Genomic DNA, 14,505 nt, shown 5'->3' on the forward strand with positions numbered 1-14,505 from the left:
TACCGATATTCCGAAAACAAATAATGTCTTTTATAAAACATAAGGATTTTCAACAGTAAACTGTTAAAAATCCTTGCCGACGAGAAACATGCGTTCTCTTGAACGCAAAAATTAAAACTAAAGCTAGTGTATGTTACACAGGTGAACTATGACGTAGGTGAGTACATCTCATGGATGTAATTTTTAATCACCTAGTTAATTGCGATGAGAACATGTTGTGAAAGCAAACATATTCTATATAATATAAATGTAATTTCATGGTAAGTATATTTAACCAAATTCATATAAAAACTGTTATACAGCTAGTAAAATGAATCAAAAATGCAAAATGTGACAATTCTTACAAAACAATATCAATGATATCTTCAACAGATGTAAATCAGCAGTCTTAGTTAGTGCTTTATTACCTTATTGACTTCATAATAATGTTCCAATGCAAGAACCCATAAACAAATAGATTCACACGGTCCAGAGTTCTGTCCTACTGTGATTGGATTAAAGTCCTCATGTTTGGAATATTTCTTCAGTTTGTGGAACACCTAAAAGTAAACAGAGCTCTTTGTAGACAATTTTTACACATAGAATAAGATAGTTCCGACATTTTTTATTAACTAATATTCATAGAATTACAATTTTTATAGATTTCATTCACAAATTTATCAATAATGTTTAAATACCAACTTATTTTGGGGAAACCTCATAATAAATCAGTGTTTCAAATTCTATATGTTAAATAATTGTGACTGACTTTTTTCTTTGTTATGATTCATATAGGAGTCAAAAGAAGACACTACCATGCAAGATGACATCAATTTATCATTTTTTATTGCTAATATTCAAGTTTTAAATATTTGTGGTACTTACTCTCCCTGGTAATGTGTCTTTGTCAAGTGTCAGTAAATTTTTAAGAAAGTCCGGTTCTTTAACCATTTGCTTAGCAGCAGCCCAGTCATCTTTCTTCTGGAACAACACACACACGGCTCTCAAAACACTCTTGACCAATTCTGGTGGATTAGCATATGTCCTAGAAAAATATAAACAATACATTACACACACAGCTCTCAAAACACTCTTGACCAATTCTGGTGGATTAGCATATGTCCTAGAAAAATATAAACAATACATTACACACACGGCTCTCAAAACACTCTTGACCAATTCTGGTGGATTAGCATATGTCCTAGAAAAATATAAACAATACATTACACACACGGCTCTCAAAACACTCTTGACCAACTCTGGTGGATAAGCATATGTCCTAGAAAAATATAAACAATACATTACACACACGGCTCTCAAAACACTCTTGACCAATTCTGGTGGATTAGCATGTCCTAGAAAAATATAAACAATACATTACACACACGGCTCTCAATACACTCTTGATTAATTCTGGTGGATAAGCATATGTCCTAGAAAAATATAAACAATACATTACACACACGGCTCTCAAAACACTCTTGACCAATTCTGGTGGATTAGCATATGTCCTAGAAAAATATAAACAATACATTACACACACGGCTCTCAAAACACTCTTGACCAATTCTGGTGGATTAGCATATGTCCTAGAAAAATATAAACAATACATTACACACACGGCTCTCAAAGCACTCTTGACTAATTCTGGTGGATTAGCATATGTCCTAGAAAAATATAAACAATACATTACACACACGGCTCTCAAAACACTCTTGACTAATTCTGGTGGATTAGCATATGTCCTAGAAAAATATAAACAATACATTACACAAACGGCTCTCAAAACACTCTTGACCAATTCTGGTGGATTAGCATATGTCCTAGAAAAATATAAACAATACATTACAAACACGGCTCTCAAAACACTCTTGACCAATTCTGGTGGATTAGCATATGTCCTAGAAAAATATAAACAATACATTACACACACGGCTCTCAAAACACTCTTGACCAATTCTGGTGGATTAGCATATGTCCTAGAAAAATATAAACAATACATTACACACACAGCTCTCAAAACACTCTTGACCAATTCTGGTGGATTAGCATGTCCTAGAAAAATATAAACAATACATTACACACACGGCTCTCAATACACTCTTGATTAATTCTGGTGGATAAGCATATGTCCTAGAAAAATATAAACAATACATTACACAAACGGCTCTCAAAACACTCTTGACCAATTCTGGTGGATTAGCATATGTCCTAGAAAAATATAAACAATACATTACACACACGGCTCTCAAAACACTCTTGACCAATTCTGGTGGATTAGCATATGTCCTAGAAAAATATAAACAATACATTACACACACGGCTCTCAAAGCACTCTTGACTAATTCTGGTGGATTAGCATATGTCCTAGAAAAATATAAACAATACATTACACACACGGCTCTCAAAACACTCTTGACTAATTCTGGTGGATTAGCATATGTCCTAGAAAAATATAAACAATACATTACACAAACGGCTCTCAAAACACTCTTGACCAATTCTGGTGGATTAGCATATGTCCTAGAAAAATATAAACTATACATTACACACACGGCTCTCAAAACACTCTTGACCAATTCTGGTGGATTAGCATATGTCCTAGAAAAATATAAACAATACATTACACACACGGCTCTCAAAGCACTCTTGACTAATTCTGGTGGATTAGCATATGTCCTAGAAAAATATAAACAATACATTACACAAACGGCTCTCAAAACACTCTTAACCAATTCTGGTGGATTAGCATATGTCCTAGAAAAATATAAACAATACATTACACACACGGCTGTCAAAACACTCTTGACTAATTCTGGTGGATTAGCATATGTCCTAGAAAAATATAAACAATACATTACACACACAGCTCTCAAAACACTCTTGACCAATTCTGGTGGATTAGCATATGTCCTAGAAAAATATAAACAATACATTACACACACGGCTCTTAAAACACTCTTAACCAATTCTGGTGGATTAGCATATGTCCTAGAAAAATACAAACAATACATTACACACACGGCTCTCAAAACACTCTTAACCAATTCTGGTGGATTAGCATATGTCCTAGAAAAATATAAACAATACATTACACACACGGCTCTCAAAACACTCTTGACTAATTCTGGTGGATTAGCATATGTCCTAGAAAAATATAAACAATACATTACACACACGGCTCTCAAAACACTCTTGACCAATTCTGGTGGATTAGCATATGTCCTAGAAAAATATAAACAATACATTACACACACGGCTCTCAAAACACTCTTGACCAATTCTGGTGGATTAGCATATGTCCTAGAAAAATATAAACAATACATTACACACACGGCTCTCAAAACACTCTTGACCAATTCTGGTGGATTAGCATATGTCCTAGAAAAATATAAACAATACATTACACACACAGCTCTCAAAACACTCTTAACCAATTCTGGTGGATTAGCATATGTCCTAGAAAAATATAAACAATACATTACACACACGGCTCTCAAAACACTCTTAACCAATTCTGGGGGATTAACATATGTCCTAGAAAAATATAAACAATACATTACACACACAGCTCTCAAAACACTCTTGACCAATTCTGGTGGATGAGCATATGTCCTAGAAAAATATAAACAATACATTACACACACGGCTCTCAAAACACTCTTGACCAATTCTGGTGGATTAGCATATGTCCTAGAAAAATATAAACAATACATTACACACACAGCTCTCAAAACACTCTTAACCAATTCTGGTGGATTAGCATATGTCCTAGAAAAATATAAACAATACATTACACACACGGCTCTCAAAACACTCTTAACCAATTCTGGGGGATTAGCATATGTCCTAGAAAAATATAAACAATACATTACACACACAGCTCTCAAAACACTCTTGACCAATTCTGGTGGATTAGCATATGTCCTAGAAAAATATAAACAATACATTACACACATGGCTCTCAAAACACTCTTGACTAATTCTGGTGGATTAGCATATGTCCTAGAAAAATATAAACAATACATTACACACACAGCTCTCAAAACACTCTTGACCAATTCTGGTGGATTAGCATATGTCCTAGAAAAATATAAACAATACATTACACACACGGCTCTCAAAACACTCTTGACCAATTCTGGTGGATTAGCATATGTCCTAGAAAAATATAAACAATACATTACACACACAGCTCTCAAAACACTCTTGACCAATTCTGGTGGATTAGCATATGTCCTAGAAAAATATAAACAATACATTACACACACGGCTCTCAAAACACTCTTGACCAATTCTGGTGGATTAGCATATGTCCTAGAAAAATATAAACAATACATTACACACACGGCTCTCAAAACACTCTTGACCAATTCTGGTGGATTAGCATATGTCCTAGAAAAATATAAACAATACATTACACACACGGCTCTCAAAACACTCTTGACCAATTCTGGTGGATTAGCATATGTCCTAGAAAAATATAAACAATACATTACACACACGGCTCTCAAAACACTCTTGACCAATTCTGGTGGATTAGCATATGTCCTAGAAAAATATAAACAATACATTACACACACGGCTCTCAAAACACTCTTGACCAATTCTGGTGGATTAGCATATGTCCTAGAAAAATATAAACAATACATTACACACACGGCTCTCAAAACACTCTTGACCAATTCTGGTGGATTAGCATATGTCCTAAAAAAATATAAACAATACATTACACACACGGCTCTCAAAACACTCTTGACCAATTCTGGTGGATTAGCATATGTCCTAGAAAAATATAAACAATACATTACACACACGGCTCTCAAAACACTCTTGACCAATTCTGGTGGATTAGCATATGTCCTAGAAAAATATAAACAATACATTACACACACGGCTCTCAAAACACTCTTGACCAATTCTGGTGGATTAGCATATGTCCTAGAAAAATATAAACAATACATTACACACACGGCTCTCAAAACACTCTTGACCAATTCTGGTGGATTAGCATATGTCCTAGAAAAATATAAACAATACATTACACACACGGCTCTCAAAACACTCTTGACCAATTCTGGTGGATTAGCATATGTCCTAGAAAAATATAAACAATACATTACACACACGGCTCTCAAAACACTCTTGACCAATTCTGGTGGATTAGCATATGTCCTAGAAAAATATAAACAATACATTACACACACGGCTCTCAAAACACTCTTGACCAATTCTGGTGGATTAGCATTGTCCTAGAAAAATATAAACTATACATTACACACACGGCTCTCAAAACACTCTTGACCAATTCTGGTGGATTAGCATATGTCCTAGAAAAATATAAACAATACATTACACACACGGCTCTCAAAACACTCTTGACCAATTCTGGTGGATTAGCATATGTCCTAGAAAAATATAAACAATACATTACACACACGGCTCTCAAAACACTCTTGACCAATTCTGGTGGATTAGCATATGTCCTAGAAAAATATAAACAATACATTACACACACGGCTCTCAAAACACTCTTGACCAATTCTGGTGGATTAGCATATGTCCTAGAAAAATATAAACAATACATTACACACACGGCTCTCAAAACACTCTTGACCAATTCTGGTGGATTAGCATATGTCCTAGAAAAATATAAACAATACATTACACACACGGCTCTCAAAACACTCTTGACCAATTCTGGTGGATTAGCATATGTCCTAGAAAAATATAAACAATACATTACACACACGGCTCTCAAAACACTCTTGACCAATTCTGGTGGATTAGCATATGTCCTAGAAAAATATAAACAATACATTACACACACGGCTCTCAAAACACTCTTGACCAATTCTGGTGGATTAGCATATGTCCTAGAAAAATATAAACAATACATTACACACACGGCTCTCAAAACACTCTTGACCAATTCTGGTGGATTAGCATATGTCCTAGAAAAATATAAACAATACATTACACACACGGCTCTCAAAACACTCTTGACCAATTCTGGTGGATTAGCATATGTCCTAGAAAAATATAAACAATACATTACACACACGGCTCTCAAAACACTCTTGACCAATTCTGGTGGATTAGCATATGTCCTAGAAAAATATAAACAGTACATTACACACACGGCTCTCAAAACACTCTTGACCAATTCTGGTGGATTAGCATATGTCCTAGAAAAATATAAACAATACATTACACACACGGCTCTCAAAACACTCTTGACCAATTCTGGTGGATTAGCATATGTCCTAGAAAAATATAAACAATACATTACACACACAGCTCTCAAAACACTCTTGACCAATTCTGGTGGATTAGCATATGTCCTAGAAAAATATAAACAATACATTACACACACGGCTCTCAAAACACTCTTGACCAATTCTGGTGGATTAGCATATGTCCTAGAAAAATATAAACTATACATTACACACACGGCTCTCAAAACACTCTTGACCAATTCTGGTGGATTAGCATATGTCCTAGAAAAATATAAACAATACATTACACACACGGCTCTCAAAACACTCTTGACCAATTCTGGTGGATTAGCATATGTCCTAGAAAAATATAAACAATACATTACACACACGGCTCTCAAAACACTCTTGACCAATTCTGGTGGATTAGCATATGTCCTAGAAAAATATAAACAATACATTACACACACGGCTCTCAAAACACTCTTGACCAATTCTGGTGGATTAGCATATGTCCTAGAAAAATATAAACAATACATTACACACACAGCTCTCAAAACACTCTTGACCAATTCTGGTGGATTAGCATATGTCCTAGAAAAATATAAACAATACATTACACACACGGCTCTCAAAACACTTACAATGTACCAGTAAATTCAGTCATTTATAAAAAAAAATCATAACTTTATCCTTTCATCTTGTTGCTATCAATACCATATATCTCTCTAAATCAGTGTAAAATAAAAGTTAAGTTAGATTTGTTTAAAAACTATTAATAATGTTCACCCTTTTTTATACAAATAAGATACTTACTGTTCAAAACAATATTTCTTCACTGAAAAAGCCTTTTTTAAATAAAGGGTTATATTAATCAAGGTTTTCACAAACAATGAAAATTGATGCCCACAAAGAAATATACTTTTCAAGTACTTCCTCCAATATAAACAACTTACCTGACAACTCTGACATCAGATTTATCAAGTGATTTCAAGGCCTCTTCTGCTTTATCTAAAGCTGGTAATACTGTTGCTAAATCTCGCTCACATTCCTTAATAAAAAGTGAGTTATATGAAAGATATATATCTATGCAGTATAATATAGATGTATGTGTTTGTCCTGTTAGTGCTAATATCTCAATTTGAAAATGACAGCTCTATCCCCATTATAATTCCATTATGTTTTTAGACTTAAACATTTTAATTTTCAGTGCCATAGTACTATCTCAAAATCAAAGACAAATAAAAAACAAATTATTATTAACTTATCTTTTACAGTATAAATGTAAGATACCAATAAAATATATATCCCAAAACACCATCCAGCTTTTTTTCCATAAAAAAATCTCACAACTAAAATTGATCGTAAATTATTCAGAAGTGTTTATGGCCTACAAGTATTTTTTCTATTAAATTTTTTTGTGAAATATGTTGCTGAAATGGCATTTATTAGGTATCTTAAAAAGCCTAAGGTCAACCTTGACCAATGAAAATTCAACCTAAGACTATAATTAAAAGATGAGTATCACATTATAATGAAGTAGACTTAATCCTACCTCAGCATATTCCTGTACAATTTCTGTCTCTCGTTTCATGATCTCCTCCTCTTGTCTGACTATCTCCTGGACTTGTTCTACTGCATCCTGATCTTTCTGTAATTGTTCTAATAATACCTCGGTATCCTGTTACAAAAATAAAATTTTAAAAGTTAAACTTCAGATTAATATATCCCCACATGTTATTAAGACAGTTACAAAAAATTCCATTCTCGGTGGTTAATAAAAATTCAAATAAGAGTCAATTAAGAACTAACAGCCTGGTTGGCTTAAATTTGTTAAAATGGTACAACTCACCATAACAAAGTTCAAACAAGAATGTGTCCCAAGTACACAATCCGCATTATTATTTTCTATGTTCAGTGGACTGTGAAAATGGGATAAAATCTTCAATTTGGCATTAAAATTAGAAAGATCATATCATACAGAACATGTTTACTAAGTTTCAAGTTGATCTGACTTTAACTTCATCAAAAACTACCTTGACCAAAAACTTTAACCAAAACTTTAACCTGAAACGGGACAAACAAACAAACGAACGAACGAACAGACGAACGCACAGACCAGAAAACATAATGCCCATAAATGGGGCATAAAAATTCAATTATTCCCTTTCTGTAGATGCTGAGTAATATATAATGAAAGATATGGATAAACGGATAAGGTGATAGCAGCATTCCACAAACTCAGTGAATGGGAGTATAATAGCTCCATATCAGAGAGTCAAATGTGGTTCGAAAACAAAGACAAGCTATTCAAATAAACTCTCAATAGTTCAATGGTTATGATTTGGAGCTCACAAGATAGAGTACACTTGTTTTAGCTGAAACTCTGCACATTTTCAATTTCCATAATGTTATTTGAAAAAAAAAACAGATTTTTTTTAAAAAATCATAAACTAATTTAGAGGTTGTCTAAATATTTCTGAACTAAAGATATATTTGAATTCAGGCAGACAAGAATAATGATAACGTTACATGGTGAATTTTGAGACGGAAAATAACTTACCCTCTGTTTTTCATCAATCTGAGGTCCCAGTGTTTTGAGCCTTTCTTGGTAAGTTCCAACTAGATCATTAGCTTCTGATAGTTTGGACAGACCATTCTCTAATCTCTCTCTGAAATAATATAGAAAGATACACAACAAGAAACTTGCAGTTATATTCAAAAATATTTTACATTCACATCTTGTAAAATGTTCTTAAAATACAATATGTTGAAGCCAAGACATAGGCCATCTTTTATTTTGGTCTAAAGGGGAATTTGATTTTAAGGGCATACGATACAGTTTTAATTCTGTATTTACAGTTTGATGAAAATTTCCATAGAGGCTATTTTTTGCCTGATTAAATCAAATGTGTAATAAAAAATATACCTTCATGTACTACTTTTTGAGTTAAATGAGGTCGAAATTTTGTATACTTGCTCAAAATTTGGATTTGTGGCCGTATTTTCCCTTTCGAAAGAAAGCCATAACTTTTTTGTTTTAAAAGATAAACACAAATGGTTTTTTGTTAAATAATTTGTAATTTCTGTATTTTATAAGTATCCTAAAAACTTATGCATTTTTTATTCAGAAATAACGCATATTTATCAAATGGTCATGAATTGAGAAAAAAACGTAATTTTTTGCTGTATATTTATCAAAATTAAAAAAATTGTACTATTTACAGCTTTATAAAATTTGGTTCACATAATCTGCCTGCAAAATGAAACAAAATGTCGTTTTAAAAAATAGGGGACCCTGCACTCGTTTTCAAATTAAATCAGTTTGAATGATAAAAATCAGTCGAAAAATGCATCTTTTCCTGATATGTCACAGTTTGACGTCGCGAAAATAACATTTTACGTTAGCAACGTCACTACCTCCCCTGTAACTGTATCGTATGCCCTTAATGTTAGACCTTCAAGCATCATGAAACTATTCACAACTGGTATAGACTTGGGATGACTTAGAGCTATTAATTTAGTGATTTCTTGATTATTGATGACCTTATAGTGAGTGACCTCTAGATGTTTTATAGTGTACTTAATATGTTTTTTGGTTGCCGTCCAATACTCCACATCTACTTTTTGTATTTAAAAAGATATTTTAATTTGTAGTCATGAAATTCTTTAACAACAAAATAATGACATTCCCAATAAACTAACTTTATTTCTTTCATAATAATCTTTATCTTTAATTAATTATCTGTATCCTTAATACCAATGTAATTATTTTTCTATCCTAGTAATCTATTGGAATTATTTTTTCTATCCTTTTATCAAAATATCTATATGATTTTTTTTACCCTTAATATCAATAAGAATTATTTTATAATTAAATTTTTTTGTTAAAAAATAAAAACACATGTTATAAATTTTATGCATCCTAAGCACATTTTTCAAGGTATGACTAACTTGTTATTGATGAAGGACTGTTTATTTTCTCTCAACATCTTGGAGTAAAGCCTGATGAACTCCATATAACTACTAGGAGTTGCGTAGTAATGTCGCCTCATCTCATCCCAGTATTTTAAAGCAGCTGTACCAATAGTGTTATGAATATCTACACAAACTCTTCCTACTCTTTCTTTAAGAATCTATAATACAAAATACATGTATTTCAATAGGAGTAATGATTTTTTTTTTTAATCTGTTGAATTAATAGTAATAATATAAATATGAATTGAATGTTGGATTCTCCCATACAACTAGTAAAACAATTCAGAGTTTTGAGTAAAGTTTTATAATCTGGTCAGTATTTGGTAAATAACTTTTACTTTAAAATTACAACTTTCAATGGTCATCTTCTAAAATTTAATAATAAATCATTTTTTTACATACTTTTTCCTTTATACAGGCTGTTGCAGAGAGGTTGCTATATTACAACTAAAACTAAACCCTTCATCTATTCAATGGTTAGGTGTTGACATAAATATTGCTGGATTGAAAATCAGTTGAGTCAGGTGATTTTATGATAGATTAAACCCAGTCCTACCAAATCAGTTTTTGTTTTCACACTTAGAAATTTTTAAACATATGAATAAGAAACTGGTATACAAGAAAAAACAGGAAAACAAATAAATAGTTTCTGGTGTAAACTGTTTCCACTTGCCTTCAAATCATAACTTTCATCAGCTATAAACTCTGCATTCTCAAAGAAAACTTCTGCCACACTCAACATGGCTTCCTCTTCCCATTCATCATACCAATCAATGGTACAACAATTAACAAATGCTGGGTTCATTCGACATCTCTGACGGAACTTCCCACCAGCAGGGCTGAGTGTCAATACAATGTGAAGGTTACGTGTGACACGACCGGTAAAGAACTGATACACTGAATCCTTAGTGTCTGGTATGTCTGCCTGAGACGCTGCTTGTCTTAATTCCATTCTGATAGCATCTAGTTCTTCTGCATCAAACAGATCTGGTACCTCACCAGAATTCAGGATACAGTTGATATCCTCTAAGAAAGATTCCTACAAAAAGTATGTAATTTTTATACCAAAATGACAAATACTGTAAATTAAGAACTTGATTTGCATTTATTGATGCAATTCCATAATACTGCAATAAAAAAATAATGGGATTCAAAGTACATGTAGAAATATGTAATGATGAACTTGAAGCATTAATCAACATGTAAGTATGAAATAAAATTTCTAAATAAGTATTATATTGTCCACATTTTCTTTCCAAATCTTGAAGATCAAATTCCATTTATACTATATTAACAGATATCTCTTTTGTGTATGATATATATCCACAAATCACCATTCTTATTTATAATTTATTCTTCTTACTTACTTTAACAATATCAGCATCTGTTAGTAGAAACACAATGGTCAGCCCTTTTACTCCACTAAGTTTAAACACTTGCTTTAGATCATCTCTAAACTCAGTTATACCATATCCTCTGTGTAAAGAGAGTTTGAACAACTCAGATCCAGCGATATGACTAGCTAGCTGTACTACTGTCGATTTTCCTGTTCCATCCAGACCAACCTGTAATAGACAGACAGAATTTTCTTCTTTCGCTTTCAGTCATAAATTTAATGATATCTTTTAAAAATATCATTTTCATGCATTTTATACATGCCAAAAAAACCACCAACAGATACAAATCATGATAAACATTGTAAGGTATTTACATGTGTTATAGTATACATGACAGTCCATATTGTGTTAGTTCTAAATTCATCTGAATCATGAAAATTTGCTGTTTTTTTTTTTTTTTATCTTTAGTCCTCTAGGATTTTGTCCTTTAAGTGCAGTTAAAAGCAATGGTCTTGCTTAAGGTATAGAGCAGCACAATTATCATTCTGACAGTATATACCGTGTTTTCCTGAATAAAAAGCGCATCGTTTAATAAGGCGCACAGCTGTTTTTAGGGGGGAGGATTGTTTTTTTTCCTTACATAAAACACACATAAATTTTACTCATCATTTATAGATTAGCTATCTTGCTTTAAATTGATCTCAGCACAGAAAACAATCATAAAACTATGGTTTTATTCCTGAGATAATAATGATATGATAACATGGATAATTTTAAAACTTACAAGAATCATATGACCACCAGGTTGTCGGAACACTCTGGCAGCTCTTGTGACATGCTCTACTGCATCCTTGAAGAACACCATTTGACTTGCCTACAATAGTAACAAAACATTAAAATAATTGTTCCTGAATTACAGTATCTTTAGACTTAACAAAAGCAAAAAATATTCAAATATATCTTTGTCTTGTTATCTTTCTTGCTTATGTTTTCTAAAATGTCATGTGATATTAATTTCTTGCATGTATCTAAATCTATAATACTGGTTAATAGCAATACTTATTGGGGACTTAAGGAGTCCAAATGAGCCATTAGTAGAATGGAATAACATTCTTATGTAAGGTAACTTAAGAAAAAAAAGTTATTGAAAAATCTGGAAAAAATCAGCGATTATTCTGCTACAGATATGACATAATAAACCACAGAACTGTCACACATAAAAACACATGCACAAGACAAAACACACAAAGACTGATCACAATGTGAGCACAAGATGATAAACATTAATATTTTCGAAACATCTATGGAAATCTCTTATTCAATAAAAATAATTTGTTGATTCTTTATTACAAAGCCATGCCAGTTTTGTTTCTTACAAAACTATGCCAGTTTTCTTCAACAAGATCATAAACAGGAGATATTTAACAGTGAAAGTTGAAAAAAATCTTATCACTCTCAACTGCAATTAGGCCTAGAAAATATCGAACACAGGATTAACTGTATAAATCAAATAATCTTTTTGCCAATCTTGAGTTTGATATTCTACAAATGAACTCAAATCCTTGGTACTTTACCTTTTCATTTCATAGGTCTGACTTTAAAAAATTTGGCTGACAAAAAATAATATTCTTTTTTATCTTTTAAAGAGGGTAACACAGTTAGTTATAAAACTTATTTTCCATGAGGTTCTAATGAATAAATTGAACTATAACAAACAAAAAAATACAAAAAAATCGAACAAACACAATATAAGAAAAATTAAAATGAGAAATTGTTATGAACATAATTTTTCAAACAGATGAAAATGAGGAAATCAAAATGTATTGATATCATTCAAATTACCTCAACAAATTTCAAAGATGCGACAAATACACATATAATGTATAACACAACTATTTTAAGTATTTTATAGTAAATACTTTTCAAACTATCTTATAACTTACAACATTTTCAAATCCCTAAAAGGTAAGTAATTTCATAAAGAAGATTGTAAATATATAAAAGATTTTTTAAACAGTCTGTTTTGGCTTAGGGACCTGCAATTTTGTAAAACATTTTTGATTGATTTATTGACTTTTTGTGTTTTAACGCCACTTTTAAGCACCGCTTTTGGGCTATTTTGAGGTGGCCAGTTTTTATTGGTGGAGGAAGCCGGAGTGCCCAGAGAAACCTAGTTTGAACTCACAACCTCAGTGTTGACCGACTAGTAGTAACTACATGTTTTGTACAAAGACCACACAGCCACTGAGGCCTCTAAAACATTCTTGATACACCTCTGCTTGGGCTTTCTTATGTTTAAGATATTTCCCTCAAGCAATATTTGTTATTTCTTGGCATTAAAAAAAAAATCAATTTAATATAAAGGGGCATAATACACTGATCGGTCTAAACTGTAATATTTGTACTTGTTATAATTGACTGATATGGTGGTCAAACATTTCATGTGCATGCAAAGTGGTGGTTTTTTTCAAGTGAGTCTGTTAAAAATGTTACATATAAATATTTACTTTAATATATGTATGTGTTATGTTATTTGTTTATATTTTGAACACTGAAATCAAATTATTGACTTTTAAATAAATATATATGTGTTACATTATTTGTTTATATTCTTAAAACTGAAGTTAAATAAGTGAGTGTCAAGTATTGTGACCACAACAAGACTTACCAAAGACTGAAAAACAGACCATTCATACATATATTAATAATTACACATATTTTTCACAATAACATCTCATCTCATAAATAAGTCAAGTAGTATCTTATGTGTAACTTTATATATGCATTTTTAAATTCTATAAATCTCAATATGAAAAGCATAGTTGAGAAAAAACTCTGGGTATTGTTTTTCCCATTTGCTAATTGAGATGCATGCGTACTCACCATGTTCACATAAAAAGTATCATTTCTTGAAGGATTTTTTTCAATCATTGCATTTTTTTTAATAGTTTTCATATTCAGGACTATTCAGTAATTCTAAATTTCTCACATCT

The 14,505-nt window shown here is 31.9% G+C and overlaps 1 protein-coding gene across 1 annotated transcript in view; it reads right to left on the bottom strand.

Annotated features, from left to right (window-relative positions):
* The window catches only part of LOC139514266 (dynein axonemal heavy chain 6-like), a 162,974-nt gene that overhangs the window by 91,988 nt on the left and 56,481 nt on the right, over positions 1-14,505 (bottom strand). The window contains exons 54-63 of the mRNA XM_071303270.1: positions 13,456-13,470; positions 12,297-12,386; positions 11,543-11,740; positions 10,849-11,214; positions 10,152-10,333; positions 8,761-8,869; positions 7,753-7,878; positions 7,154-7,248; positions 865-1,024; positions 408-539 (exon numbers count right to left, since the gene is read on the bottom strand). Coding sequence (XP_071159371.1) covers positions 408-539; positions 865-1,024; positions 7,154-7,248; positions 7,753-7,878; positions 8,761-8,869; positions 10,152-10,333; positions 10,849-11,214; positions 11,543-11,740; positions 12,297-12,386; positions 13,456-13,470 — 1,473 coding nt within the window. The remainder of the gene's footprint in view (positions 1-407; positions 540-864; positions 1,025-7,153; positions 7,249-7,752; positions 7,879-8,760; positions 8,870-10,151; positions 10,334-10,848; positions 11,215-11,542; positions 11,741-12,296; positions 12,387-13,455; positions 13,471-14,505) is intronic.

The sequence above is a fragment of the Mytilus edulis genome, chromosome 3, assembly GCF_963676685.1.
Source record: "Mytilus edulis chromosome 3, xbMytEdul2.2, whole genome shotgun sequence".
NCBI classification, from domain to species: Eukaryota; Metazoa; Mollusca; class Bivalvia; order Mytilida; family Mytilidae; genus Mytilus; species Mytilus edulis.